The 26,601-nt window shown below is 45.6% G+C and overlaps 1 protein-coding gene across 3 annotated transcripts; it reads right to left on the reverse strand.

Moving 5' to 3' along the window:
• Positions 1-4: 4 nt before the first annotated feature.
• Positions 5-21,711, reverse strand: LOC118936496 (thrombospondin type-1 domain-containing protein 4-like). 3 transcript variants are annotated; one of them, XM_036934370.1, is made up of 12 exons: positions 21,481-21,711; positions 18,516-18,645; positions 17,723-17,898; positions 15,058-15,166; positions 12,478-12,675; positions 10,301-10,430; positions 6,180-6,402; positions 5,778-5,951; positions 5,441-5,614; positions 3,622-3,801; positions 1,543-1,687; positions 5-192 (listed from the first exon to the last, which is right to left on the reverse strand). In XM_036934370.1, the coding sequence occupies exons 1-12, from the start codon at positions 21,619-21,621 to the stop codon at positions 32-34; spliced, it is 1,941 nt and encodes a 646-aa protein (XP_036790265.1). In that variant the 5' UTR covers positions 21,622-21,711; the 3' UTR covers positions 5-31. The 3 variants fall into 3 exon arrangements, with proteins under 3 accessions (XP_036790265.1, XP_036790268.1, XP_036790267.1); XM_036934372.1 differs by having other exon boundaries at positions 27-145; XM_036934373.1 differs by lacking the exon at positions 5,441-5,614.
• Between the last annotated feature and the right edge of the window lie 4,890 nt (positions 21,712-26,601).

Raw genomic sequence — 26,601 nt, forward strand, 5'->3', positions numbered from 1 at the left:
GCCAGGTGATCTCAGTTAGGGAGACCAACTCCTATCTGGGGAAATCATCGCCTGCGGAGGTGGTTCTTGAGGAGTGTGTGTGTGTGATGACGGAGCAGGATGAGCAGCAGGCAGTCCTGTAGTAGGAGTACACACACAACCTGGCCTGGACCACGAACACGCAGTTATAGTACTGGTCACTACACGATGAGACTAGAGGAGACATTACACAGATATAGTACTGGTTACTACACGATGAGACTAGAGGAGACATTACACAGTTATAGTACTGGTCACTACACGATGAGACTAGAGGAGACATTACACAGATATAGTACTGGTTACTACATGATGAGACTAGAGGAGACATTACACAGATATAGTACTGGTCACTACACGATGAGACTAGAGGAGACATTACACAGATATAGTACTGGTTACTACACGATGAGACTAGAGGAGACATTACACAGTTATAGTACTGGTCACTACACGATGAGACTAGAGGAGACATTACACAGATATAGTACTGGTTACTACATGATGAGACTAGAGGAGACATTACACAGATATAGTACTGGTTACTACATGATGAGACTAGAGGAGACATTACACAGATATAGTACTGGTTACTACATGATGAGACTAGAGGAGACATTACACAGATATAGTACTGTATACTACACGATGAGACTAGAGGAGACATTACACAGATATAGTACTGTATACTACACGATGAGACTAGAGGAGACATTACACAGATATAGTACTGGTTACTACATGATGAGACTAGAGGAGACATTACACAGATATAGTACTGTATACTACACGATGAGACTAGAGGAGACATTACACAGATATAGTACTGGTTACTACATGATGAGACTAGAGGAGACATTACACAGATATAGTACTGGTCACTACACGATGAGACTAGAGGAGACATTACACAGATATAGTACTGGTCACTACACGATGAGACTAGAGGAGACATTACACAGATATAGTACTGGTTACTACATGATGAGACTAGAGGAGACATTACACAGATATAGTACTGGTTACTACATGATGAGACTAGAGGAGACATTACACAGATATAGTACTGGTCACTACACGATGAGACTAGAGGAGACATTACACAGATATAGTACTGGTTACTACATGATGAGACTAGAGACATTACACAGATATAGTACTGGTTACTACATGATGAGACTAGAGGAGACATTACACAGATATAGTACTGTATACTACACGATGAGACTAGAGGAGACATTACACAGATATAGTACTGGTTACTACATGATGAGACTAGAGGAGACATTACACAGATATAGTACTGTATACTACACGATGAGACTAGAGGAGACATTACACAGATATAGTACTGGTTACTACATGATGAGACTAGAGGAGACATTACACAGTGTGTTGGGTGGTGTGAGAGAGGGAGGAGGAGAGAGGGTAGAGGGAAAGAGAGAGGAGGAGAGAGGGAGGGAGGGAGGGAGGGAGGGAGGATGAAAGAGGGATAGATGGATGGATGGAGGAGGGAGGTCATACCTGTCTCAGGTAAACAGGGCTGGGTGTTACAATCCTCCCGACTCTCAGGGGTCGCACTGAGGTCACACAGCTCACTTGGGGTCATGTTGTCGGCAAGACAACACACCTCACGCACACGGTAACCTCCGTCACAGGAGCGAGAACACTAGCAACAGGCAGGCAGGTTTAGATTAAGAAAGGTGCAGAGAGAGAGAAAAGTGGAGACAAATTTGACCCCAATAAATACCGTGGGATACGCGTCAACAGCAACCTTGGGAAAATCCTCTGCATTATGATTAACAACAGACTAGTACATTCTTGATACCTACAAATTTGACCCCAATTCACATCCTCAGGGAAAACAATGTACTGATCAAATGTCAAATTGGCATTTTACCAAATTATCGTACGACAGACCACGTATTCACCCTGCACACCCTAATTGACAACCAAACAAACCAAAACAAAGGCAAAGTCTTCTCATGCTTTGTTGATTTCAAAAGAGCCTTCGACTCAATCTGGCATGAGGGTCTGCTATACAAACTGATGGAAAGTGGTGTTGGGGAAAAACATTATAAAATCCATGTACACAAACAACGAGTGTGCGGTTAAAATAGGCAAAAAACACACATTTCTTCACACAGGGTCGTGGGGTGAGACAGGGATGCAGCTTAAGCCCCACCCTCTTCAACATATATATCAACGAATTGGTGAGGGCACTAGAACAGTATGCAGCACTCGGCCTCACCCTACTAGAATCTGAAGTAAAATGTCTACTGTTTGCTGATGATCTGGTGCTTCTGTCGCCAACCAAGGAGGGCCTACAGCAGCACCTAGATCTTCTGCACAGATTCTACCAGACCTGGGCCCTGACAGACCTGGGCCCTGACAGTAAATCTCAGTAAGACCAGAGGTAACTTCCACAGCTGTGAACAGTCTGAGACAAGGCAAGAAGGGCATTCTATGCCATCAAAAGGAACAACAAACTCGACATACCAGTTAGGATCTGGCTAAAAATACTTGAATCAGTCATAGAGCCCATTGCCCTTTATGGTTGTGAGATCTGGGGTCCGCTCACCAACCAAGAATTTACAAAATGGGACAAACACCAAATTCTGCAAAAACATCCTCTGTGTACAACATAAAACACCAAATAATGCATGCAGAGCAGAAGTAAGCCGATACCCACTAATTATCAAAATCCAGAAAAGAGACGTTGAATTCTACGAAGTGATTCCCAAACCTTCCATAACAAAACCATCACCTACAGAGAGATGAACCTGGAGAAGAGTCCTCTAAGCAAGCTGGTCCTGGGGCTCTGTTCACAAACACAAACACACCCTACAGAGCCCCAGGACAGCAGCACAATTAGACCCAACTAAATCATAAGAAAACAAAAAGATAATTACTTGACACATTGGAAAGAATTAACAAAAAAACAGAGCAAACTAGAATGCTCTTCGTCCCTAAACAGATAGTACCTGACCACTGTGACTGACCCAAACTTAAGGAAAGCTTTGACTATGTACAGACTCAGTGAGCATAGCCTTGCTATTGAGAAAGGCCGCCGTAGGCAGACATGGCTCTCAAGAGAAGACAGGCTATGTGCTCACTGCCCACAAAATGAGGTGGAAACTGAGCTGCACTTCCTAACCTCCTGCCCAATGTATGACAATATTAGAGACACATATTTCCCTCAGATTACACAGGTACACAAAGAATTAGAAAACAAATCCGATTTTGATAAACTCCCATATCTACTGGGTGAAATACCACAGTGTGCCATCACAGCAGCAAGATTTGTTGCCACAAGAAAAGGGCAACCAGTGAAGAACAAACACCATTGTAAATACAACCCATATTTATGCTTATTTCTTTTCCCTTGTGTACTTTAACCATTTGTACATTGTTAAAACACTGTGTATATATATATATAATATGACATTGGCAATGTCTTTATTGTTTTGAAACTTCTGTGAGTGGAATGTTTACTGTTAACTTTTATAGTTTATTTCACTTTTGTATATTATCTACCTCACTTGTTTTGGCAATGTTAACACATGTTCCCCATGCCAATAAAGCCCCTTGAATTGAACTCACCGTGCTCCAATCGGTGGCGTACCACTGCACCCCACACACCTTCAGGTGGCAGCTCTGAGAGCTCATTGGTCGATCCAGGTGGGAGCAGTTTGATTGGTCCACAGCCTCCAGGCGACCGTTGTCATGGAGTAGACAGGCCACGCCCCGGGTCTGTGTTCCGTTTCCGCATTCCGCCGAACACTGGGGTACACACACACACACACACACACAGTTGCTAAGCAGGGTGGGTCCTGGTCGGTCCCTGGATGGGAGATCAGATCCTGCTGGAAGTAGGGCCAGTAGGAGGCACTCTATCCCAATTCCGCAGGGCAGTGATTGGGGACATTGCCCTGTGTAGGTTGTCGTCTTTCAGACCGGACATTGAACAGGTGTCCTGACTCTCTGTGGGTGATTAAAGATTCCTTATCATAAGAATAATAATAAATATAATAATAAAAAATATAAAATATATATATATAAAAATAATAATAAAACTTCCCATCCCGATCATTTTCAGCTGAATTGCAGAAATTCTAATTAAATTACTAAAAATATTTAATTTTCATGAAATCACAAGTGCAATATACCAAAACACAGTTTAGCTTGTTGTTAATCCACCTGGCGTGTCAGATTTCAAAAAAAGCGAGTGTTTATGTAAGGACATCTCTCTCAGTAGACAAAACATTACAAACAGCTAGCAGCAAAGTAGATTGGTCACGAAAGTCAGAAAAGCAATAAAATGAATCGCTTACCTTTGATGATCTTCGGATGTTTGCACTCACAAGACTCACAGTTACACAAATGTTCCATAAAGATTATTTTAATTTTATTTTTTATTATTTTTACAATTCCAAAATACCTCCATTTGGTATGTTCAGTAATCCACAGGCTCGTGCAGGTCACGACGGGAAACATGTCAAAGTTTTTTATAATCAATCCTCAGGTTGTTTTTACAATTGATAATATTTCAACCGGACAGTATCTTCTTCGTTAGGAGAGAGAGAGAGAAAATGTCTGCTCCACTCTGTCGGCGCATGCAAAACGCTGCTGGCACCCAGCCATCCATTGCGCGATCTGATCTTTCTCGCTCATTTTTCAGAATAAAAGCCTGAAACTATGTCTAAAGACTGTTCACACCATGTGGAAGCCATAGGAATCTGGTTGATATCCCTTTAAATAGAGGGAAGGCATGCATTGGAACAGGGAGCTTTTCAAAATAGCAGCCACTTCCTGGTTGGATTTTCCTCAGGTTTTTGCCTGCAACATCAGTTCTGTTATACTCACAGACAATATTTTGACAGTTTTGGAAACTTTAGAGTGTTTTCTATCCTAATCTGCCAATTATATGCATATTCTAGTTTCTGGGCCTGAGAAATAGGCAGTTTAATTTGGGTACGTTATTTTATCCAAACATCAAAATACTGCCCCCTACACTCAACAGGTTTTAACCTCTGTGTCCCAATCTGGCCCTCATACCATCATGGCTACCTAATCATTCCCAGCCTCCTATTGGCTCATTTATCCCCTCTCCCTCTCCCCTGTAACTCTTCTCCAGGTCGTTGATGTAAAAGAGAATCTCTTCAGTCACTTTCTCTCTCTCTCTTTGTCTCTCTCTCTCTCTCTCTCTCTCTCTTTATCTCTCTTTCTCTCTGTCTCTCTCTTTCTGTCTCTCTCTCTCTCTCTCTCTCTCTCTGTCGCTCTCTCTTTCTCTCTCTCTCTCTCTCTTTCTCTCTCTGTCTCTGTCTCTCTCTCTCTCTCTGTCTCTGTCTCTGTCTCTCTCTATGTCTCTGTCTCTGTCTCTCTCTCTGTCTCTGTCTGTAATGAGAGAGTATGTGTTTACCTGTCCCCAGAGTCCAGTGTACCATTCCAGGCGGAGGTGACATGGCCCTGCGTCGCAGGAGATTACTTCCTGTGGGCGGGGCCCGTCGCATCCGTCCAATGGTAGGTTAGTCACATGGTCCAACAGACACACTGCTGAGCGACTACGTCTACCTTCACCACACTCTGTAGAACACTGAGACACATGTACAGCAATGTTACACACACACAGCAATGTTACAGACAGACAGACAGACAGACAGACAGACAGACAGACAGACAGACGGAGGGAGAGACAGACGGAGGGAGAGACAGATGGAGTGAGAGACGGAGAGACAGACAGCCCCAGGTGTAGGTACCTGTGTGCTCCATGGTGAGGTGAACCAGTTCCGTGCGCAGGGTCCCATGTCACAGTTCTGAAGAGGGGCTGGTTTCACCCCCAGGTTACATTGTTCGTCCCCCTCCACGTCTCCCTGGTTACCGACACACACCACCTCTCTGCTGCTCTGGCCCACACCACACGGGACTGAACACTGAGGAGGGAGAGGGGGAGTGGGAGGGGAGAGGGGGAGTGGGAGGGAGAGAGAGGGGGAAGGGGGAGGGAGAGAGAGGGGGGAGTGGGGATCAATTACTATTAAGCAGTTTATGAAATGTGCTTTACTCTGGTCTCTGTCTCTGTCTCTCACTCACTCACCGGGCTCCACTCGGAGCGTATCTCTCTGTGTGTGTGTGTGTGTGTGTCTCTGTGTGTGTGTTCTCACCAGGCTCCACTCGGAGCGTATCTGCCACTCGCTGCAGATCTTTAGCTGACAGGGCGATGTCGTCTCCGGCCTATCATAACCTCCGCACTGCGCCATCTCCACGGCGACCACCGTTGCCGTACTGTTGCCATGTTTACGGAGAGCCTGACGACAGATGACCTGGCGTTGCTGGGTCCCCGGGCCGCAGGTTCTAGTGCACTCTGACCACTCCCCCAGGTCCCAGCTGGCCAATCACAGAGGAGAGAAGGTTACAGAGGTGTGTCTCTGTGTGTGTCAAATAAAATTTAATTTGTGACATGTTTCGTAGACAGCTGGTCTCGATCAGGTTTTCCCAAACTGGGGTACGTGCAATTAACAATGTGATTCACATTTAAATATATAAATAAATATATTTATCTTGTCTTCACGTTTTCAAACAGTCCATTTGGATTTTCCAAAAGGGCATATATACATTTGGGTGAGGTTTTCTCCTCGTTTCACTACCCAAAAAATTTCAATTAAACCATCTCGGTGTTCAGCAAAAATAACAACCCAATGTCAAATACAGGGAGCCTAGTCAAATAGTTAACATCCAATCACATTAGCCGTTACTCATCCAATCACATTAGCCGTTACTCATCCAATCACATTAGCCGTTACTCATCCAATCACATTAGCCGTTACTCATCCAATCACATTAACCGTTACTCATCCAATCACATTAACTGTTACTCATCCAATCACATTAACCGTTTACTCATCCAATCACATTAACCGTTTACTCATCCAATCACATTAACCGTTTACTCATCCAATCACATTAGCCGTTACTCATCCAATCACATTAACCGTTACTCATCCAATCACATTAACCGTTACTCATCCAATCACATTAACCGTTACTCATCCAATCACATTAACCGTTACTCATCCAATCACATTAACCGTTACTCATCCAATCACATTAACCGTTACTCATCCAATCACATTAATCGTTACTCATCCAATCACATTAACCGTTACTCATCCAATCACATTAACCGTTACTCATCCAATCACATTAACTGTTACTCATCCAATCACATTAACCGTTACTCTCTCACAGGAAACCTTCAGTCTTGCGCAGACATTTAGAAACTAAACATGACAATTTGAAAAATAAACCACAGGAGTGTTTTGAGCGAGAATAAAGAGGACTTTCAGGTAGTAAGACATGTATAAAAGCAACAGATACCATTAATAAGAAGGGACTAGAAACATCTTATATGGTGAGCTACCGAGGGGCTAGGACAGACAAGCCCCATAATATAGTGGAGGAGTGGCTAGGACAGGCAAGCCCCATACTATTGTGGAGGAGTGGCTGGGACAGGCAAGCCCCATACTATTGTGGAGGAGTGGCTAGGACAGGAAAGCCCCATACTATTGTGGAGGAGTGGCTGGGACAGGCAAGCCCCATACTATTGTGGAGGAGTGGCTAGGACAGGCAAGCCCCATACTATTGTAGAGGAGTGGCTAGGACAGGCAAGCCCCATACTATTGTAGAGGAGTGGCTGGGACAGACAAGCCCCATACTATTGTAGAGGAGTGGCTGGGACAGGCAAGCCCCGTACTATTGTGGAGGAGTGGCTAGGACAGGAAAGCCCCATACTATTGTGGAGGAGTGGCTGGGACAGGCAAGCCCCATACTATTGTGGAGGAGTGGCTAGGACAGGCAAGCCCCATACTATTGTAGAGGAGTGGCTAGGACAGGCAAGCCCCATACTATTGTGGAGGAGTGGCTAGGACAGACAAGCCCCATAATATTGTGGAGGAGTGGCTAGGACAGACAAGCCCCATAATATTGTGGTGGAGTGGCTGGGACAGGCAAGCCCCATACTATTGTGGAGGAGTGGCTGGGACAGGCAAGCCCCATACTATTGTGGAGGAGTGGCTAGGACAGGAAAGCCCCATACTATTGTGGAGGAGTGGCTGGGACAGGCAAGCCCCATACTATTGTGGAGGAGTGGCTAGGACAGGCAAGCCCCATACTATTGTAGAGGAGTGGCTAGGACAGGCAAGCCCCATACTATTGTAGAGGAGTGGCTGGGACAGACAAGCCCCATACTATTGTAGAGGAGTGGCTGGGACAGGCAAGCCCCATACTATTGTGGAGGAGTGGCTAGGACAGACAAGCCCCATAATATTGTGGAGGAGTGGCTGGGACAGGCAAGCCCCATACTATTGTGGAGGAGTGGCTAGGACAGGAAAGCCCCATACTATTGGGGAGGAGTGGCTAGGACAGGAAAGCCCGATACTATTGTGGGGGACTGGCTAGGACAGGAAAGCCCCATACTATTGTGGAGGACTGGCTAGGACAGGAAAGCCCCATACTATTGTAGAGGACTGGCTGGGACAGGAAAGCCCAATACTATTGTGGAGGAGTGGCTAGGACAGGCAAGCCCCGTACTATTGTGGAGGAGTGGCTGGGACAGGAAAGCCCCATACTATTGTGGAGGAGTGGCTGGGACAGACAAGCCCCGTACTTATGTGGAGGACTGGCTGGGACAGGCAAGCCCCGTACTATTGTGGAGGAGTGGCTGGGACAGACAAGCGCCATACTATTGTGGAGGAGTGGCGAGGACAGGAAAGCCCCATACTATTGTAGAGGAGTGGCTAGGACAGGCAAGCCCCATACTATTGTGGAGGACTGGCTAGGACAGGAAAGCCCCATACTATTGTGGAGGACTGGCTAGGACAGGAAAGCCCCGTACTATTGTGGAGGACTGGCTAGGACAGGCAAGCCCCATACTATTGTGGAGGACTGGCTGGGACAGGCAAGCCCCATACTACTGTGGAGGACTGGCTGGGACAGGAAAGCCCTGTACTATTGTGGAGGACTGGCTGGGACAGGAAAACCCCATACTATTGTGGAGGACTTCATTCTTCCTGTTGCCGCGGAGATGGCTGGGACAATGCTGGGGGAAAAGACCCCAAACAACTATACAGACAATGTCTTCATCAAACATCCCTGTTTCACAACTCATCAGTGACATGGCAGGAGATGTTTTGAAACAATTACTGCTTCACACAACAGCCAGTGAATTATATGTGTTACAGCTGGATGAGTCACCAGACGTGGCACAGCTCCTGGTATATGTCTGTTACAGCTGGATGAGTCAACAGACGTGGCGGGCCTGGCACAGCTCCTGGTATATGTCTGTTACAGCTGGATGAGTCACCAGACGTGGCGGGCCTGGCACAGCTCCTGGTATATGTCTGTTACAGCTGGATGAGTCAACAGACGTGGTGGGCCTGGCACAGCTCCTGGTATATGTCTGTTACAGCTGGATGAGTCAACAGACCTGGCACAGCTCCTGGTATATGTCTGTTACAGCTGGATGAGTCAACAGACCTGGCACAGCTCCTGGTATATGTCTGTTACAGCTGGATGAGTCAACAGGCCTGGCACAGCTCCTGGTATATGTCCTTTATGTTTATGGGGGGGGATAAATTAAGGAATACTTCCTCTTCTGTAAACCACTGGAAACCAGGACAACAGGAGAGGATATTTTTAAAGTACTGGACAGCTTTGTGACATCAGATGGACTTTGGTGGTCAAGATGTGTTGGTGTCTATACTTATGGCGCAAAAGCCATAACAGGGAGACATAGTGGAGTCGTAACGCGCGTGCAAGCAGTTGCTCCCGATGCCACTTGGGTACACTGCAGCATCCACCGAGAGGCTCTTGGGTACACTGCAGCATCCACCGAGAGGCTCTTAGGTCCACTGCAGCATCCACCGAGAGGCTCTTAGGTCCACTGCAGCATCCACCGAGAGGCTCTTGGGTAGACTACAGCATCCACTGAGAGGCTCTTGGGTACACTGCAGCATCCACCTAGAGGCTCTTGGATACACTGCAGCATCCACCCAGAGGCTCTTGGGTACACTGCAGCATCCACCGAGAGGCTCTTGGGTACACTGCAGCATCCACCGATAGGCTCTTAGGTCCACTGCAGCATCCACCGAGAGGCTCTTGGGTCCACTGCAGCATCAACCTAGAGGCTCTTGCTGCCAAGGGAATGCCTGACAGCTTGAAAGATGTTTTGGACACTACAATGAAAATGGTTAACTTTGTTAAAGGATTTAGTGTGCGTGTGTCTCACAAGGCGGGACAAGGCTGGGTGTTGCAGACCACTTCCTGGTTTTGGGGTCGCTGGGCGTGGCTACAGAGGTCACCTGGTACTGTGGTCTGGCTCTCAGTCTCCACACACACCCACAGCACCTGGCGTCTACCTGAGACACACACACACACACGAGAAAAGAGAGAGAAAGAGCAATCACATACCTAGGGGGCTCTATGTGAAATACATTGGAAAAACAACGTATTACTGATCTCAGGTCAGGTGTTAATCTAACTACAGTATAGTTGTCTCTACCTGGTCTGATCTCAGGTCAGGTGTTTATCTAGCTAGCTACAGTATAGTTGTCTCTACTTGTTCTGATCTCAGGTGTTAATCTAACTACAGTATAGTTGTCTCTACCTGGTCTGATCTCAGGTGTTAATCTAACTACAGTATAGTTGTCTCTACCTGGTCTGATCTCAGGTGTTAATCTAACTACAGTATAGTTGTCTCTACTTGTTCTGATCTCAGGTGTTAATCTAACTACAGTATAGTTGTCTCTACCTGGTCTGATCTCAGGTGTTAATCTAACTACAGTATAGTTGTCTCTACCTGGTCTGATCTCAGGTCAGGTGTTAATCTAACTACAGTATAGTTGTCTCTACCTGGTCTGATCTCAGGTGTTAATCTAACTACAGTATAGTTGTCTCTACTTGTTCTGATCTCAGGTGTTAATCTAACTACAGTATAGTTGTCTCTACCTGGTCTGATCTCAGGTGTTAATATAACTACAGTAAAGTTGTCTCTATCTGGTCTGATCTCAGGTGTTAATCTAACTACAGTAAAGTTGTCTCTACCTGGTCTGATCTCAGGTGTTAATCTAACTACAGTATAGTTGTCTCTACCTGGTCTGATCTCAGGTGTTAATCTAACTACAGTATAGTTGTCTCTACCTGGTCTGATCTCAGGTCAGGTGTTAATCTAACTACAGTAAAGTTGTCTCTACCTGGTCTGATCTCAGGTGTTAATCTAACTACAGTATAGTTGCCTCTACCTGGTCTGATCTCAGGTGTTAATCTAACTACAGTATAGTTGTCTCTACCTGGTCTGATCTCAGGTCAGGTGTTAATCTAACTACAGTATAGTTGTCTCTACCTGCTCTGATCTCAGGTCAGGTGTAACTACAGTAAAGTTGTCTCTACTTGGTCTGATCTCAGGTGTTAATCTAACTACAGTATAGTTGTTTCTACCTGGTCTGATCTCAGGTGTTAATCTAACTACAGTATAGTTGTCTCTACTTGGTCTGATCTCAGGTGTTAATCTAACTACAGTATAGTTGTCTCTACCTGGTCTGATCTCAGGTGTTAATCTAACTACAGTATAGTTGTCTCTACCTGCTCTGATCTCAGGTCAGGTGTAACCACAGTAAAGTTGTCTCTACTTGGTCTGATCTCAGGTGTTAATCTAACTACAGTATAGTTGTTTCTACCTGGTCTGATCTCAGGTCAGGTGTTAATCTAACTACAGTATAGTTGTCTCTACTTGTTCTGATCTCAGGTGTTAATCTAACTACAGTATAGTTGTCTCTACCTGGTCTGATCTCAGGTGTTAATCTAACTACAGTATAGTTGTCTCTACCTGGTCTGATCTCAGGTCAGGTGTTAATCTAACTACAGTATAGTTGTCTCTACCTGGTCTGATCTCAGGTGTTAACCTAACTACAGTATAGTTGTCTCTACCTGGTCTGATCTCAGGTCAGGTGTTTATCTAACTACAGTATAGTTGTCTCTACCTGGTCTGATCTCAGGTGTTAATCTAACTACAGTAAAGTTGTCTCTACCTGGTCTGATCTCAGGTCAGGTTTTAATCTAACTACATTATAGTTGTCTCTACCTGGTCTGATCTCAGGTCAGGTGTTAATCTAACTACAGTATAGTTGTCTCTACTTGTTCTGATCTCAGGTGTTAATCTAACTACAGTATAGTTGTCTCTACCTGGTCTGATCTCAGGTGTTAATCTAACTACAGTAAAGTTGTCTCTACCTGGTCTGATCTCAGGTGTTAATCTAACTACAGTATAGTTGTCTCTACCTGGTCTGATCTCAGGTGTTAATCTAACTACAGTATAGTTGTCTCTACCTGCTCTGATCTCAGGTCAGGTGTTAATAGTGATAGTGCATCTGTGTGTGTCAGTGTGTCTGAATGACTGTAGGTCCTCACCCCCACCACAGGAGGCGCTGCAGGCTGTGTGGCCGCTGCTGATCCAGCCGTAGGAAGGAGCCAAGAGGACAGGGTTCACCACGGGGTCAGAGGGCACTTGGTTGGGATGGCCTCTCCCACCTCCGACATCATTGATGACCACGCCCAGTCCACTGGTGACATCATCGCTTCCTGAGTAGGTGGGGCCAACAGTCTCAACTAGAGAGAGCGGGGGTGTGAGAGAGAAGGGGATGAGGGAGAGAGGGGGATGAGAGAGAGGAGGATGAGAGAGAGGGGGGATGAGAGGAGGAGAGGTGAGGGGCGGTACATGATAAGGGATGAGAGGAGGAGAGGTGAGGGGTGGGTCATGAATAAAGGGATGAGAGGAGGAGAGGTGAGGGGCGGGTCATGAATAAAGGGATGAGAGGTGGAGAGGTGGAGAGGTGAGGGGTGGGTCATGAATAAAGGGATGAGAGGTGAGGGGTGGGTCATGAATAAAGGGATGAGAGGTGAAGGGTGGTACATGATAAGGGATGAGAGGAGGAGAGGTGAGGGGTGGGTCATGAATAAAGGGATGAGAGGAGGAGAGGTGAAGGGTGGGTCATGAATAAAGGGATGAGAGGAGGAGAGGTGAGGGGTGGGTCATGAATAAAGGGATGAGAGGTGGAGAGGTGAGGGGAAAATACATATTTGCATGCAAATCTTCTTATTGAAGTCCGGGGTTCGGGCGGCTCGCCATCCTTGGTGGAAACTGAATCCGTACTCTGAAAAAAACAACCCCCTGGGCCAAATCCTGCTGTTAATCTTTCCCTTCAATCCCTTCACCAACCGTTTGTATAGATGAATGTTAATTAATATCCAATTCTCTCTCTTTTTTTAGTTCAGTTGTTTTAAACAACTTCTCAACGATTTGAAAGTAGTTTTTCTTCTGTGGAATTGCGGTAGCTCTCTAGTTCATTCTTCTTCTTTTTATTTGGTTGCATGTTGGCGCCAACTGGTGTATAAACGTGAGGTGAGGAGCGGGACTAAGAGAATATTGAGTTTTGATTGGCTCAGAATAAACTGCTCGAGAATATTGAGTTTTGATTGGCTCAGAATAAACTGCTCGAGAATATTGAGTTTTGATTGGCTCAGAATAAACTGCTCGAGAATATTGAGTTTTGATTGGCTCAGAATAAACTGCTCGAGAATATTGAGTTTTGATTGGCTCAGAATAAACTGCTCGAGAATATTGAGTTTTGATTGGCTCAAAATAAACTGCTCGTCACGCAGCTTCTGTCAGCTGATTTGCAAATAGCTGTCAACTTAAACGTATCAATAGCAATATAATATAATATGATTGGTTACTGGAATCTCACTCGTAACAATTAGTATTCAACCTCAGTTGAACTTTTTTAGGAAACGTTCTGTTTAAAGTAATGAAAAAACAAGAAAATAACGTTTTTTTTTTAGGGGTTAAAGTTCCTGAAATGTGTTTTTTTAGGGGTAAAGTTCCTGAAATGTGGTGTGAATGTTCCAAAAGCAGCTACCCTGCACCGTTCCCAGAACGTTGTGGGAAGGTTTTGTATTCAAAATAACCAGAGAACAACCACACTCTCACCAAGCTCGATAAGAAACATATGGTTCTCAGAACATTATGCGCTAGCTGGGGATAAATTGGGACCGCTAATAGCCTAACCACTGATCAAGCAATATTATGGACTAAACGTTCAAATCCTGTTGTTGCAGGAATATTTGGCTGCAACAATTACTGGTCAAATTAAGGTTCAACACCTGTATTTTTTGAACTGTGTATTTTTTGTGCGTTTTCTTTTGTTGTTTATTTGCACACAAATCAAATCAACTCAAATCCAACTGAACTCTGTTTTCATACCAGTTGTTAAGTATTGCCATAGAAAACGTCACTTTACCCTTATCTACCTCAAATACCTTATTATTATTATCTATCCTGATGTCTAGTCACACGTGTGGCCCCAGTCTAATGGACCAGCAGGTGTCCACATACTTATGGACATGTAGTGTGGCTCCAGTCTAGTGGACCAGCAGGTGTCCATATACTTATGGACATGTAGTGTAGTGAGGCCCCAGTCTAGTGGACCAGCAGGTGTCCATATACTTATGGACATGTAGTGTAGTGAGGCCCCAGTCTAGTGGACCAGCAGGTGTCCATATACTTATGGACATGTAGTGAGGCTCCAGTTTAGTGGACCAGCAGGTGTCCACATACTTATGGACATGTAGTGAGGCTCCAGTCTAGTGGACCAGCAGGTGTCCATATACTTATGAACATGTAGTGAGGCCCCAGTCTAGTGGACCAGCAGGTGTCCATATACTTATGGACATGTAGTGAGGCTCCAGTTTAGTGGACCAGCAGGTGTCCACATACTTATGGACATGTAGTGAGGCTCCAGTCTAGTGGACCAGCAGGTGTCCATATACTTATGAACATGTAGTGAGGCCCCAGTCTAGTGGACCAGCAGGTGTCCATATACTTATGGACATGTAGTGTATTTTATTGCTCGGTCACTATTTTATTTGTTAACTCTGCATCGTGTGTGTGTGTGTGTGTGTGTGTGTGTGTGTGTGTGTGAGTGTACTCACCCAGGGGCAGTATGGCGGGGTGTGTGTGAGGCTCGGTGCTCGTGTGTGTGTCTTGAAGAGGAAGGCTGTACTCATAATACACACTGGGACCAGGCTGCTGATAGATCAACTGAGGTGGAGAGAGAGGAGAGAGAGAGGTGGAGAACGAGAGAGGTGGAGAACGAGAGGAGAGAGAGAGAGGAGAGAGAGAGAGAGAGGTGGAGTGAGAGAGAGGTGGAGAGAGAGAAAGAGAGGTGGAGGCCGAGAGGAGAGAGAGAGAGGTGGAGGCCGAGAGGAGAGAGAGAGAGAGGTGGAGAACGAGAGAGAGAGAGAGAGAGAGAGAGGTGGAGGCCGAGAGGAGAGCGAGAGAGAGGTGGAGAACGAGAGAGAGAGAGAGAGAGAGAGAGAGAGAGAGAGAGAGAGAGAGAGAGAGAGAGAGAGGGGGGGGGGCTTTACTCATAATACAAACTAGGATATAAATAGATAACTGTGTATATATATATATATAGATATATAAATAGATAACTGTGTTCTCAAACTTAAAAAGAGGAGAGAGGCCTGTAAGTTTCATCATAGGTACACTTCAACTATGACAGACAAAATGAGAAAAAAAATCCAGAAAATCACAACGTAGGATTTTTTATGAAATTATGGTGGAAAATAAGTATTTGGTCACCTACAAACAAGCAAGATTTCTGGCTCTCACAGACCTGTAACTTATATATCTATATAGTTGAAGTGTACCTATGATGAAAATTACAGGCCTCTCTCATCTTTTTAAGTGGGAGAACTTGCACAATTGGTGGCTGACTAAATACTTTTTTGCCCCACTGTATGTATGTATGTATGTATGTATGTATAGATATATATATAAATAGATAATTGTGTATATATATATATATATATATATATATATATATATATATATATATAAATAGATAACTGTGTATATATAGATATATAAATAGATAACTGTGTATATATAGATTATAGATATATAAATAGATAATTGTGTATATACAGTGCCTTGCGAAAGTATTCGGCCCCCTTGAACTTTGCGACCTTTTGCCACATTTCAGGCTTCAAACATAAAGATATAAAACTGTATTTTTTTGTGAAGAATCAACAACAAGTGGGACACAATCATGAAGTGGAACGACATTTATTGGATATTTCAAACTTTTTTAACAAATCAAAAACTGAAAAATTGGGCGTGCAAAATTATTCAGCCCCCTTAAGTTAATAGTTTGTAGCGCCACCTTTTGCTGCAATTACAGCTGTAAGTCGCTTGGGGTATGTCTCTATCAGTTTTGCACATCGAGAGACTGAATTTTTTTCCCATTCCTCCTTGCAAAACAGCTCGTGCTCAGTGAGGTTGGATGGAGAGCATTTGTGAACAGCAGTTTTCAGTTCTTTCCACAGATTCTCGATTGGATTCAGGTCTGGACTTTGACTTGGCCATTCTAACACCTGGATATGTTTATTTTTGAACCATTCCATTGTAGATTTTGCTTTATGTTTTGGATCATTGTCTTGTTGGAAGACAAATCTCCGTCCCAGTCTCAGGTCTTTTGCAGACTCCATCAGGTTTTCTTCCAGAATGGTCCTGTATTTGCCTCCATCCATCTTCCCATCAATTTTAACCATCTTCCCTGTCCCTGCTGAAGAAAAGCAGGCCCAAACCATGATGCTGCCACCACCATGTTTGACAGTGGGGATGGTGTGTTCAGGGTGATGAGCTGTGTTGCTTTTACGCCAAACATAACGTTTTGCATTGTTGCCAAAAAGTTCAATTTTGGTTTCATCTGACCAGAGCACCTTCTTCCACATGTTTGGTGTGTCTCCCAGGTGGCTTGTGGCAAACTTTAAACAACACTTTTTATGGATATCTTTAAGAAATGGCTTTCTTCTTGCCACTCTTCCATAAAGGCCAGATTTGTGCAATATACGACTGATTGTTGTCCTATGGACAGAGTCTCCCACCTCAGCTGTAGATCTCTGCAGTTCATCCAGAGTGATCATGGGCCTCTTGGCTGCATCTCTGATCAGTCTTCTCCTTGTATGAGCTGAAAGTTTAGAGGGACGGCCAGGTCTTGGTAGATTTGCAGTGGTCTGATACTCCTTCCATTTCAATATTATCGCTTGCACAGTGCTCCTTGGGATGTTTAAAGCTTGGGAAATCTTTTTGTATCCAAATCCGGCTTTAAACTTCTTCACAACAGTATCTCGGACCTGCCTGGTGTGTTCCTTGTTCTTCATGATGCTCTCTGCGCTTTTGACGGACCTCTGAGACTATCACAGTGCAGGTGCATTTATACGGAGACTTGATTACACACAGGTGGATTGTATTTATCATCATTAGTCATTTAGGTCAACATTGGATCATTCAGAGATCCTCACTGAACTTCTGGAGAGAGTTTGCTGCACTGAAAGTAAAGGGGCTGAATAATTTTGCACGGCCAATTTTTCAGTTTTTGATTTGTTAAAAAAGTTTGAAATATCCAATAAATGTCGTTCCACTTCATGATTGTGTCCCACTTGTTGTTGATTCTTCACAGAAAATACAGTTTTATATCTTCATGTTTGAAGCCTGAAATGTGGCAAAAGGTCGCAAAGTTCAAGGGGGCTGAATACTTTCGCAAGGCACTGTGTATATATATATAATAGATAACTGTGTGTGTCTTACGTATAGATGTAACTCCTCCGTGGTGGGTCCCGGTGCGGTGATGGACTCTCCGGTTCTGGACCGGATCTCGTTGGGTCGCCGATATGTCAGCCGGGTTCCAACTGCAACGATCAGGCCCGGGCGGTCGATCGCCCAGTTGCCGTTGATGATGGAGACTCCACTCTGAGTCCTCAGCGCTGTACGACCACAACATGACCACAGAACTTACTCAGTCTACAGCTCTGTACGGTACGACCACAACATGACCATAGAACTAACTCAGTCTACAGCTCTGTACGGTACGACCACAACATGACCCCAGAACTAACTCAGTCTACAGCTCTGTACGGTACGACCACATCATGACCCCAGAACTAACTCAGTCTACAGCTCTGTACGGTACGGTACGACCACAACATGACCCCAGAACTAACTCAGTCTACAGCTCTGTACGGTACGGTACGACCACAACATGACCATAGAACTAACTCAGTCTACAGCTCTGTACGGTACGACCACAACATGACCCCAGAACTAACTCAGTCTACAGCTCTGTACGGTACGACCACAACATGACACAGAAGGAATAGAGGGAAATTATTTGTAATTCAGTCCAACCCATGAAGTTGGATAGAGGGACCTTATTTGCGATCTCTGTTTTAGTGTGTGTGTGTGTATGACATTATTACACATACACACACTAATAAACACACACTTTTACACTCATTTGCTGCTGCTACTCTGTTCTTAATTTTACTCTTATTATTACACACACCCTGTGTGTGTGTGTGTGTGTGTGTGTGTGTGTACCTACCCAGGTAGTTCCTGGTCTTGACAGACTCCTGTATCCTGATGTCTGTGGCTCCAGCTGGTATCTCCACTATTTTATGGTAGCCCACAACGAGGACCGGTCGAGAGAACGTCCCACTCACCACCTTATGGCCCTGACACACACACACACACACACACACACACACACACACACACACACACACACACAAGTGAGGGACAGAGAAGAGACGAGTGTGTTTGAGCTTTGAAGCTCTCTCTTCCCGTTCCCTCTACTCTCTCTCTCTGTCTCTCTCTCTCTTCCCGTTCCCTCTACTCTCTCTTTCTGTTCCCTCTACTCTCTTCCTCTCTCTCTCTCTGTTCCCTCTACTCTCTCTCTCTCTTCCCGTTCCCTCTACTCTCTCTTTCTGTTCCCTCTACTCTCTCTCTCTCTTTCTGTTCCCTCTCTCTCTCTCTCTCTCTTTCTGTTCCCTCTCTCTCTCTCTTTCTGTTCCCTCTCTCTCTCTCTCTCTCTCTTTCTGTTCCCCCTACTCTCTCTCTCTCTCTCTCTTTCTGTTCCCTCTACTCTCTCTCTCTCTCTCTCTCTTTCTGTTCCCTCTCTCTCTCTCTCTCTCTCTCTCTCTCTCTTTCTGTTCCCTCTACTCTCTCTCTCTCTCTTTCTGTTCCCTCTACTCTCTCTCTCTCTCTCTTTCTGTTCCCTCTCTCTCTCTCTCTTTCTGTTCCCTCTACTCTCTATCTCTCTCTCTCTCTCTCTCTTTCTGTTCCCCCTACTCTCTATCTCTCTCTCTCTCTTTCTGTTCTCTCTCTCTTTCTGTTCTCTCTACTCCAGATGTGTTTTATTATTTAAACGATTTCAATATTTGTATTATTATTTATTTAGTCGTACATCTCGACTCTGTGTTGTTTTTTGGTTTCCTCTTTCCTGATGTTCAATGTTTTATTGACGAACGATAAAGATCTGGGATCTGTGATCGATTAGTACACAGACCCCGGCACGCACACAGAACAGTGGACTCGTTCCAGCAGCAGTGACTGACGAGCGTCACCGTGAGTAAAACCATGAGTGGGTGAAGTCTCCCTTTAAGGCTGCTGGGAGGATCTATAGGAGAACAGGGCTCGTTGTAACGGCTGGAAGGGAATCAATGGAACTGTATTAAACACACATGAGGACCACATGTTTGACTCCGTTCCATTGATTCCATTCCAGACGTTACGACGAGCCTCGTTCTCCTATAGATCTTCTCACCAGCCTCCTCTCACACACACACACACACACTACCAATACAGGCCCAACACTCCACGACACACACACACACACTACCAATACCAGCCCAACACTCCACGACACACACACACACACACACACACACACACACACACACACACACACACACATACACTACCAATACCAGTCCAACACTCCACGACACACACACACACACACACACACACACATTTCCAATACCAGTCCAACACTCCACGACACACACACACACACACACACACACACACACACACACTACCAATACCAGTCCAACACTCCACGACACACACACACACACACACACACACACACACACACACACACACACACACACACACTACCAATACCAGTCCAACACTCCACGACACACAAACACACACACACACACACACCAACAAACAGCGACAAAAATTCTCACTCTTTTCCAACAATAGCTGACAGCTATGGAAGCCAGCCAGTTTACTAACAATTAGAAACCCAAACAGTCTTGCAACTAACTCCTAAACTACCTAACTAACTCCTAATCTAACTAACTCCTAATCTAACTAACTAACTCCTAATCTAACTAACTCCTAATCTAACTAACTAACTCCTAATCTAACTAACTCCTAATCTAACTAACTAACTCATAATCTAACTAACTCCTAATCTAACTAACTCATAATCTAACTAACTAACTCCTAATCTAACTAACTCATAATCTAACTAACTAACTCATAATCTAATTTACTCCTCCTAAACTAACTAACTCCTAATCTAACTAACTCATAATCTAACTAACTAACTCATAATCTAATTTACTCCTCCTAATCTAACTAACTAACTCCTACTCTAACTAACTCCTAATCTAACTAACTCCTCATAATCTAACTCCCAATCTATCTAACTAACTCCTAATCTAACTAACTCCTCCTAATCTAACTAACTCCTAATCTATCTAACTCCACGTAATCTAACTAACTCCTACTCTATCTAACTCCTAATCTAACTAACTCCTAATCTAACTCCTATTCTATCTAACTCCGAATCTAACTAACTCCTAATCTAACTAACTCCTAATCTATCTAACTCCTAATCTAAATCCTCATAATCTAACTCCTCGTAATCTAACTAACTCCTACTCTAATTAACTCCTAATCTAACTAACTTCTAATCTATCTAACTCCTCGTAATCTAACTAACTCCTAATCTATCTAACTCCGAATCTAACTAACTCCTAATCTAACTAACTCCTAATCTATCTAACTCCTAATCTAAATCCTCATAATCTAACTCCTCGTAATCTAACTAACTCCTACTCTAACTAACTCCTAATCTAACTAACTCCTAATCTATCTAACTCCTCGTAATCTAACTAACTCCTAATCTATCTAACTCCTAATCTAACTAACTCCTAATCTAACATTATAACAGCAACACATACAGCAATGAAAGTAAACCAAAGTCATATTCCTACATGCACCTCTACCATATTGGCATTGACTACCTACTGTAGAAGGAGGAACCAGGAGTAACAAGTAGCTGATTGACTACCTACTGTAGAAGGAGGAACCATGAGTAACAAGTTGCTGATTGACTACCTACTGTAGAAGGAGGAACCAGGAGTAACAAGTAGCTGATTGACTACCTACTGTAGAAGGAGGAACAAGTAGCTGATTGACAAGTAACACACATTGTTGTGGTAGAGAATTGCGTTCTAGATGACCTGCTAGTGTGGTCGTCTTACCTCCACAGGGGAGCCGCTGGCCTGTCTATCCCACGGAAGAGCACCCGAGGACGGGTAGAGGAGGTAGAGAGCCAGGGTGAGTCTGAGGAGAATCAGACCGGGCCGTGAGGACACGCGCTGCTGCTGACACCACCCTGCCATGGAGACTAGCTGACTGACTGACCAGTCACACACTGGAGGAGACGAGGGGAGGGAGAGTTCTCTCTCTTTTTACAACATCCCTCCCTCGTCTCTCTCTCTGTCTCTCTCTCTCGGTCACTCTCTTGGTCTCTCTCTCTCGGTCTCTCTCTCTGTCTCTCTCTCTCTCTCTCTGTCTCTCTCTCTCTCTCTCTGTCTCTGTCTGTCTGTCTCTCTCTCTCTCTCTCTCTCTCTCTCTCTCTCTCTCTCTCTCTCTCGCTCTCTCTCCCCTCTCTGTCTCCCCCCTCTCTCTCTCTCTCTCTCTCTCTCTCTCCCCTCTCTCTCTCTCTCCCCTCTCTCTCTCTCTCCCCTCTCTCAGTCTCTCCCCCCCCTCCCCTCTCTCTCTCTCTCTCTCTCTCTGTTCTCAGTCAATTCCAGACAAGTCTTTTTTTGTCTGGCAATGTTCTTCGTTCTGTTTCTCAATCCTTCTCAGACAGAGGAGGGGGTTTACAAACACTTTGGCACCAAAACGTCAGTGAAAACACCTCTCCAAGGAATACAACGCGACCTGTAAGACAGACAGAGCCCTGTGGTGTGCTCCCCAAACCCTGCCAACATCAGCTCTCCTCCCACAGAGTCCCACAGAGCAACAGAGTGGAGGGGACATCAGCTCTCCTCCCTCAGAGTGGAGGGGACATCAGCTCTCCTCCCTCAGTCCCACAGAGCAACAGAGTGGAGGGGACATCAGCTCTCCTCCCTCAGTCCCACAGAGCAACAGAGTGAAGGGGACATCAGCTCTCCTCCCTCAGTCCCACAGAGCAACAGAGTGGAGGGGACATCAGCCCTCCTCTCTCAGAGTCCCACAGAGCAACAGAGTGGAGGGGACATCAGCCCTCATCCCTCAGAGTGGAGGGGACATCAGCTCTCCTCCCTCAGTCCCACAGAGCAACAGAGTGGAGGGGACATCAGCTCTCCTCCCTCAGTCCCACAGAGCAACAAAGTGGAGGGGACATCAGCCCTCATCCCTCAGAGTGGAGGGGACATCAGCTCTCATCCAGACACTCTGGCTCCCCCCCTCCTCTCCCCCCTCCTCTCTTCTCTCCACTACTCTGGCTCCCCCGCTCCTCTCTCCCCCCCTCCTCTCTTCTCTCCACCACTCTGGCTTCCCCCCCCTCCTCACTCAGATCTCCTGCCCCTCCAGAACCACATTTCCCAGGAGGCCTGCTGGTTACGTCTGATTCAGAACCCCTCCACCACCTGATGATTCACTCTCCTTTAAGAATCAAACCCACTATGGACCAGCCATATCAGGAACCAATTAGAGTGATTCAGAGGTTTCCAGTCAGTTCACTGGCAGGGAATCAAACAACAATGTATTCCCCAAAGTCTGCAGAAGGGGGGCTCATTGCACACTTAACCAGGAAGCAAGTTAGCCTAGTGGTTAGAGTGTAGAGGAGGTAGGTAGACTAGTGGTTAGAGTGTAGAGGAGGTAGGTGGCCTAGTGGTTAGAGTGGAGAGGAGGCAGGTAGTCTAGTGGTTAGAGTGTAGAGGAGGCAGGTAGCCTAGTGGTTAGAGTGGAGAGGAGGCAGGTAGTCTAGTGGTTAGAGTGTAGAGGAGGCAGGTAGCCTAGTGGTTAGAGTGTAGAGGAGGCAGGTAGTCTAGTGGTTAGAGTGTAGAGGAGGCAGGTAGTCTAGTGGTTAGAGTGTAGAGGAGGCAGGTAGCCTAGTGGTTAGAGTGTAGAGGAGGCAGGTAGCCTAGTGGTTAGAGTGTAGAGGAGGCAGGTAGCCTAGTGGTTAGAGTGTAGAGGAGGCAGGTAGCCTAGTGGTTAGAGTGTAGAGGAGGCAGGTAGACTAGTGGTTAGAGTGTAGAGGAGGTAGGTGGCCTAGTGGTTAGAGTGTAGAGGAGGCAGGTAGCCTAGTGGTTAGAGTGTAGAGGAGGCAGGTAGCCTAGTGGTTAGAGTGTAGAGGAGGCAGGTAGACTAGTGATTAGAGTGTAGAGGAGGCAGGTAGCCTAGTGGTTAGAGTGTAGAGGAGGCAGGTAGCCTAGTGGTTAGAGTGTAGAGGAGGCAGGTAGACTAGTGGTTAGAGTGTAGAGGAGGCAGGTAGCCTAGTGGTTAGAGTGTAGAGGAGGTAGGTAGCCTAGTGGTTAGAGTGTAGAGGCGGCAGGTAGCCTAGTGGTTAGAGTGTAGAGGAGGCAGGTAGCCTAGTGGTTAGAGTGTAGAGGAGGCAGGTAGCCTAGTGGTTAGAGTGTAGAGGCGGCAGGTAGCCTAGTGGTTAGAGTGTAGAGGAGGCAGGTAGACTAGTGGTTAGAGTGTAGAGGAGGTAGGTGGCTTAGTGGTTAGAGTGTAGAGGTGGCAGGTAGCCTAGTGGTTAGAGTGTAGAGGAGGCAGGTAGTCTAGTGGTTTGAGTGTAGAGGAGGCAGGTAGCCTAGTGGTTAGAGTGTAGAGGTGGCAGGTAGCCTAGTGGTTAGAGTGTAGAGGAGGCAGGTAGTCTAGTGGTTAGAGTGTAGAGGAGGCAGGTAGCCTAGTGGTTAGAGTGTAGAGTGGAGAGGAGGTAGGTACCCTAGTGGTTAGAGTGTAGAGGTGGCAGGTAGCCTAGTGGTTAGAGTGTAGAGGAGGCAGGTAGTCTAGTGGTTAGAGTGTAGAGGAGGCAGGTAATCTAGTGGTTAGAGTGTAGAGGAGGCAGGTAATCTAGTGGTTAGAGTGTAGAGGAGGCAGGTAATCTAGTGGTTAGAGTGTAGAGGAGGCAGGTAGCCTAGTGGTTAGAGTGTAGAGGAGGTAGGTAGCCTAGTGGTTAGAGTGTAGAGGCGGCAGGTAGCCTAGTGGTTAGAGTGTAGAGGAGGCAGGTAGCCTAGTGGTTAGAGTGTAGAGGAGGCAGGTAGCCTAGTGGTTAGAGTGTAGAGGCGGCAGGTAGCCTAGTGGTTAGAGTGTAGAGGAGGCAGGTAGACTAGTGGTTAGAGTGTAGAGGAGGTAGGTGGCTTAGTGGTTAGAGTGTAGAGGTGGCAGGTAGCCTAGTGGTTAGAGTGTAGAGGAGGCAGGTAGTCTAGTGGTTAGAGTGTAGAGGAGGCAGGTAGTCTAGTGGTTTGAGTGTAGAGGAGGCAGGTAGCCTAGTGGTTAGAGTGTAGAGGTGGCAGGTAGCCTAGTGGTTAGAGTGTAGAGGAGGCAGGTAGTCTAGTGGTTAGAGTGTAGAGGAGGCAGGTAGCCTAGTGGTTAGAGTGTAGAGTGGAGAGGAGGTAGGTACCCTAGTGGTTAGAGTGTAGAGGTGGCAGGTAGCCTAGTGGTTAGAGTGTAGAGGAGGCAGGTAGTCTAGTGGTTAGAGTGTAGAGGAGGCAGGTAGTCTAGTGGTTAGAGTGTAGAGGAGGCAGGTAGTCTAGTGGTTAGAGTGTAGAGGTGGCAGGTAGACTAGTGGTTAGAGTGGAGAGGAGGCAGGTAGACTAGTGGTTAGAGCGTTGGGCTGGTAACCGAAAGGTTGCAAGATCGAATCCCCCCGAGCTGACAAGGTAAAAATCTGTCGTTCTGTCCCTGAACAAGGCAGTTTAACCCCACTGTTTCCCCGGTAGGCCGTCACTGTAAATAAAAATGTGTTCTTAACTGACTTGCCTAAAGGTACAAAAATATTAAGGTATTTAAAAAATGTTAAATAGCTGCCATGAAAGCTGGTATTTCACTATTGAAAACTGTTACGCAACAGATAAAAAGCATTACATTTGGTACAAACATTCCTCTGATCATTTGAAAACATCCCAGAAGTGGTCGCTCATTTTAAACTTAATAACCGAGACGCGGAATTCAAAATGGCCGCCAACGTAGATGGTAATGTTTACAACAGGACGTTATCTAAAATAACATGAAGAGATAACAGTGGAGAAAAGGAAACCCTTCAGAGCCCTGGTTTAGCATCATTATAACACAGCATCTTGGACACTTCAGAGCGCTGGTTCAGCATCATTACGGTACAGCATCTTGGACACTTCAGAGCCCTGGTTTAGCATCATTACGGTACAGCATCTTGGACACTTCAGAGCCCTGGTTCAGCATCATTATAACACAGCATCTTGGTCACTTCAGAGCCCTGGTTTAGCATCATTACGGTACAGCATCTTGGACACTTCAGAGCCCTGGTTCAGCATCATTACGGTACAGCATCTTGGTCACTTCAGAGCCCTGGTTTAGCATCATTATAACACAGCATCTTGGACACTTCAGAGCCCTGGTTCAGCATCATTACGGTACAGCATCTTGGACACTTCAGAGCCCTGGTTTAGCATCATTACGGTACAGCATCTTGGACACTTCAGAGCCCTGGTTCAGCATCATTATAACACAGCATATTGGTCACTTCAGAGCCCTGGTTTAGCATCATTATAACACAGCATATTGGTCACTTCAGAGCCCTGGTTCAGCATCATTACGGTACAGCATCTTGGTCACTTCAGAGCCCTGGTTTAGCATCATTATAACACAGCATCTTGGACACTTCAGAGCCCTGGTTCAGCATCATTACGGTACAGCATCTTGGACACTTCAGAGCCCTGGTTTAGCATCATTACGGTACAGCATCTTGGACACTTCAGAGCCCTGGTTCAGCATCATTATAACACAGCATATTGGTCACTTCAGAGCCCTGGTTTAGCATCATTATAACACAGCATCTTGGACACTTCAGAGCCCTGGTTTAGCATCACTACGGTGCAGCATCTTGGTCACTTCAGAGCCCTGGTTTAGCATCATTACGGTACAGCATCTTGGACCCTTCAGAGCCCTGGTTTAGCATCATTATAACACAGCATCTTGGACACTTCAGAGCCCTGGTTTAGCATCATTATAACACAGCATCTTGGACACTTCAGAGCCCTGGTTCAGCATCATTACGGTGCAGCATCTTGGTCACTTCAGAGCCCTGGTTTAGCATCATTACGGTACAGCATCTTGGACACTTCAGAGCCCTGGTTTAGCATCATTACGGTACAGCATCTTGGACACTTCAGGGCTCTGGTTCAGCATCA

The sequence above is a fragment of the Oncorhynchus mykiss genome, chromosome 10 (genome assembly GCF_013265735.2).
Source record: "Oncorhynchus mykiss isolate Arlee chromosome 10, USDA_OmykA_1.1, whole genome shotgun sequence".
Classification (NCBI taxonomy): Eukaryota; Metazoa; Chordata; class Actinopteri; order Salmoniformes; family Salmonidae; genus Oncorhynchus; species Oncorhynchus mykiss.

Bases quoted from the DNA above. Each gene is read 5' to 3' on its own strand.
- LOC118936496 (XM_036934370.1), bottom strand. From the start codon at position 21,621: ATGGCAGGGTGGTGTCAGCAGCAGCGCGTGTCCTCACGGCCCGGTCTG. The intron at 15,167-17,722 runs GTAAGACACACA...TCTCCACCTCAG, and splicing joins CGGAGGAGTTACATCTATAC to TTGATCTATCAGCAGCCTGG. The intron at 10,431-12,477 runs GTGAGGACCTAC...TGTGTGTCTCAG, and splicing joins CAGCGCCTCCTGTGGTGGGG to GTAGACGCCAGGTGCTGTGG.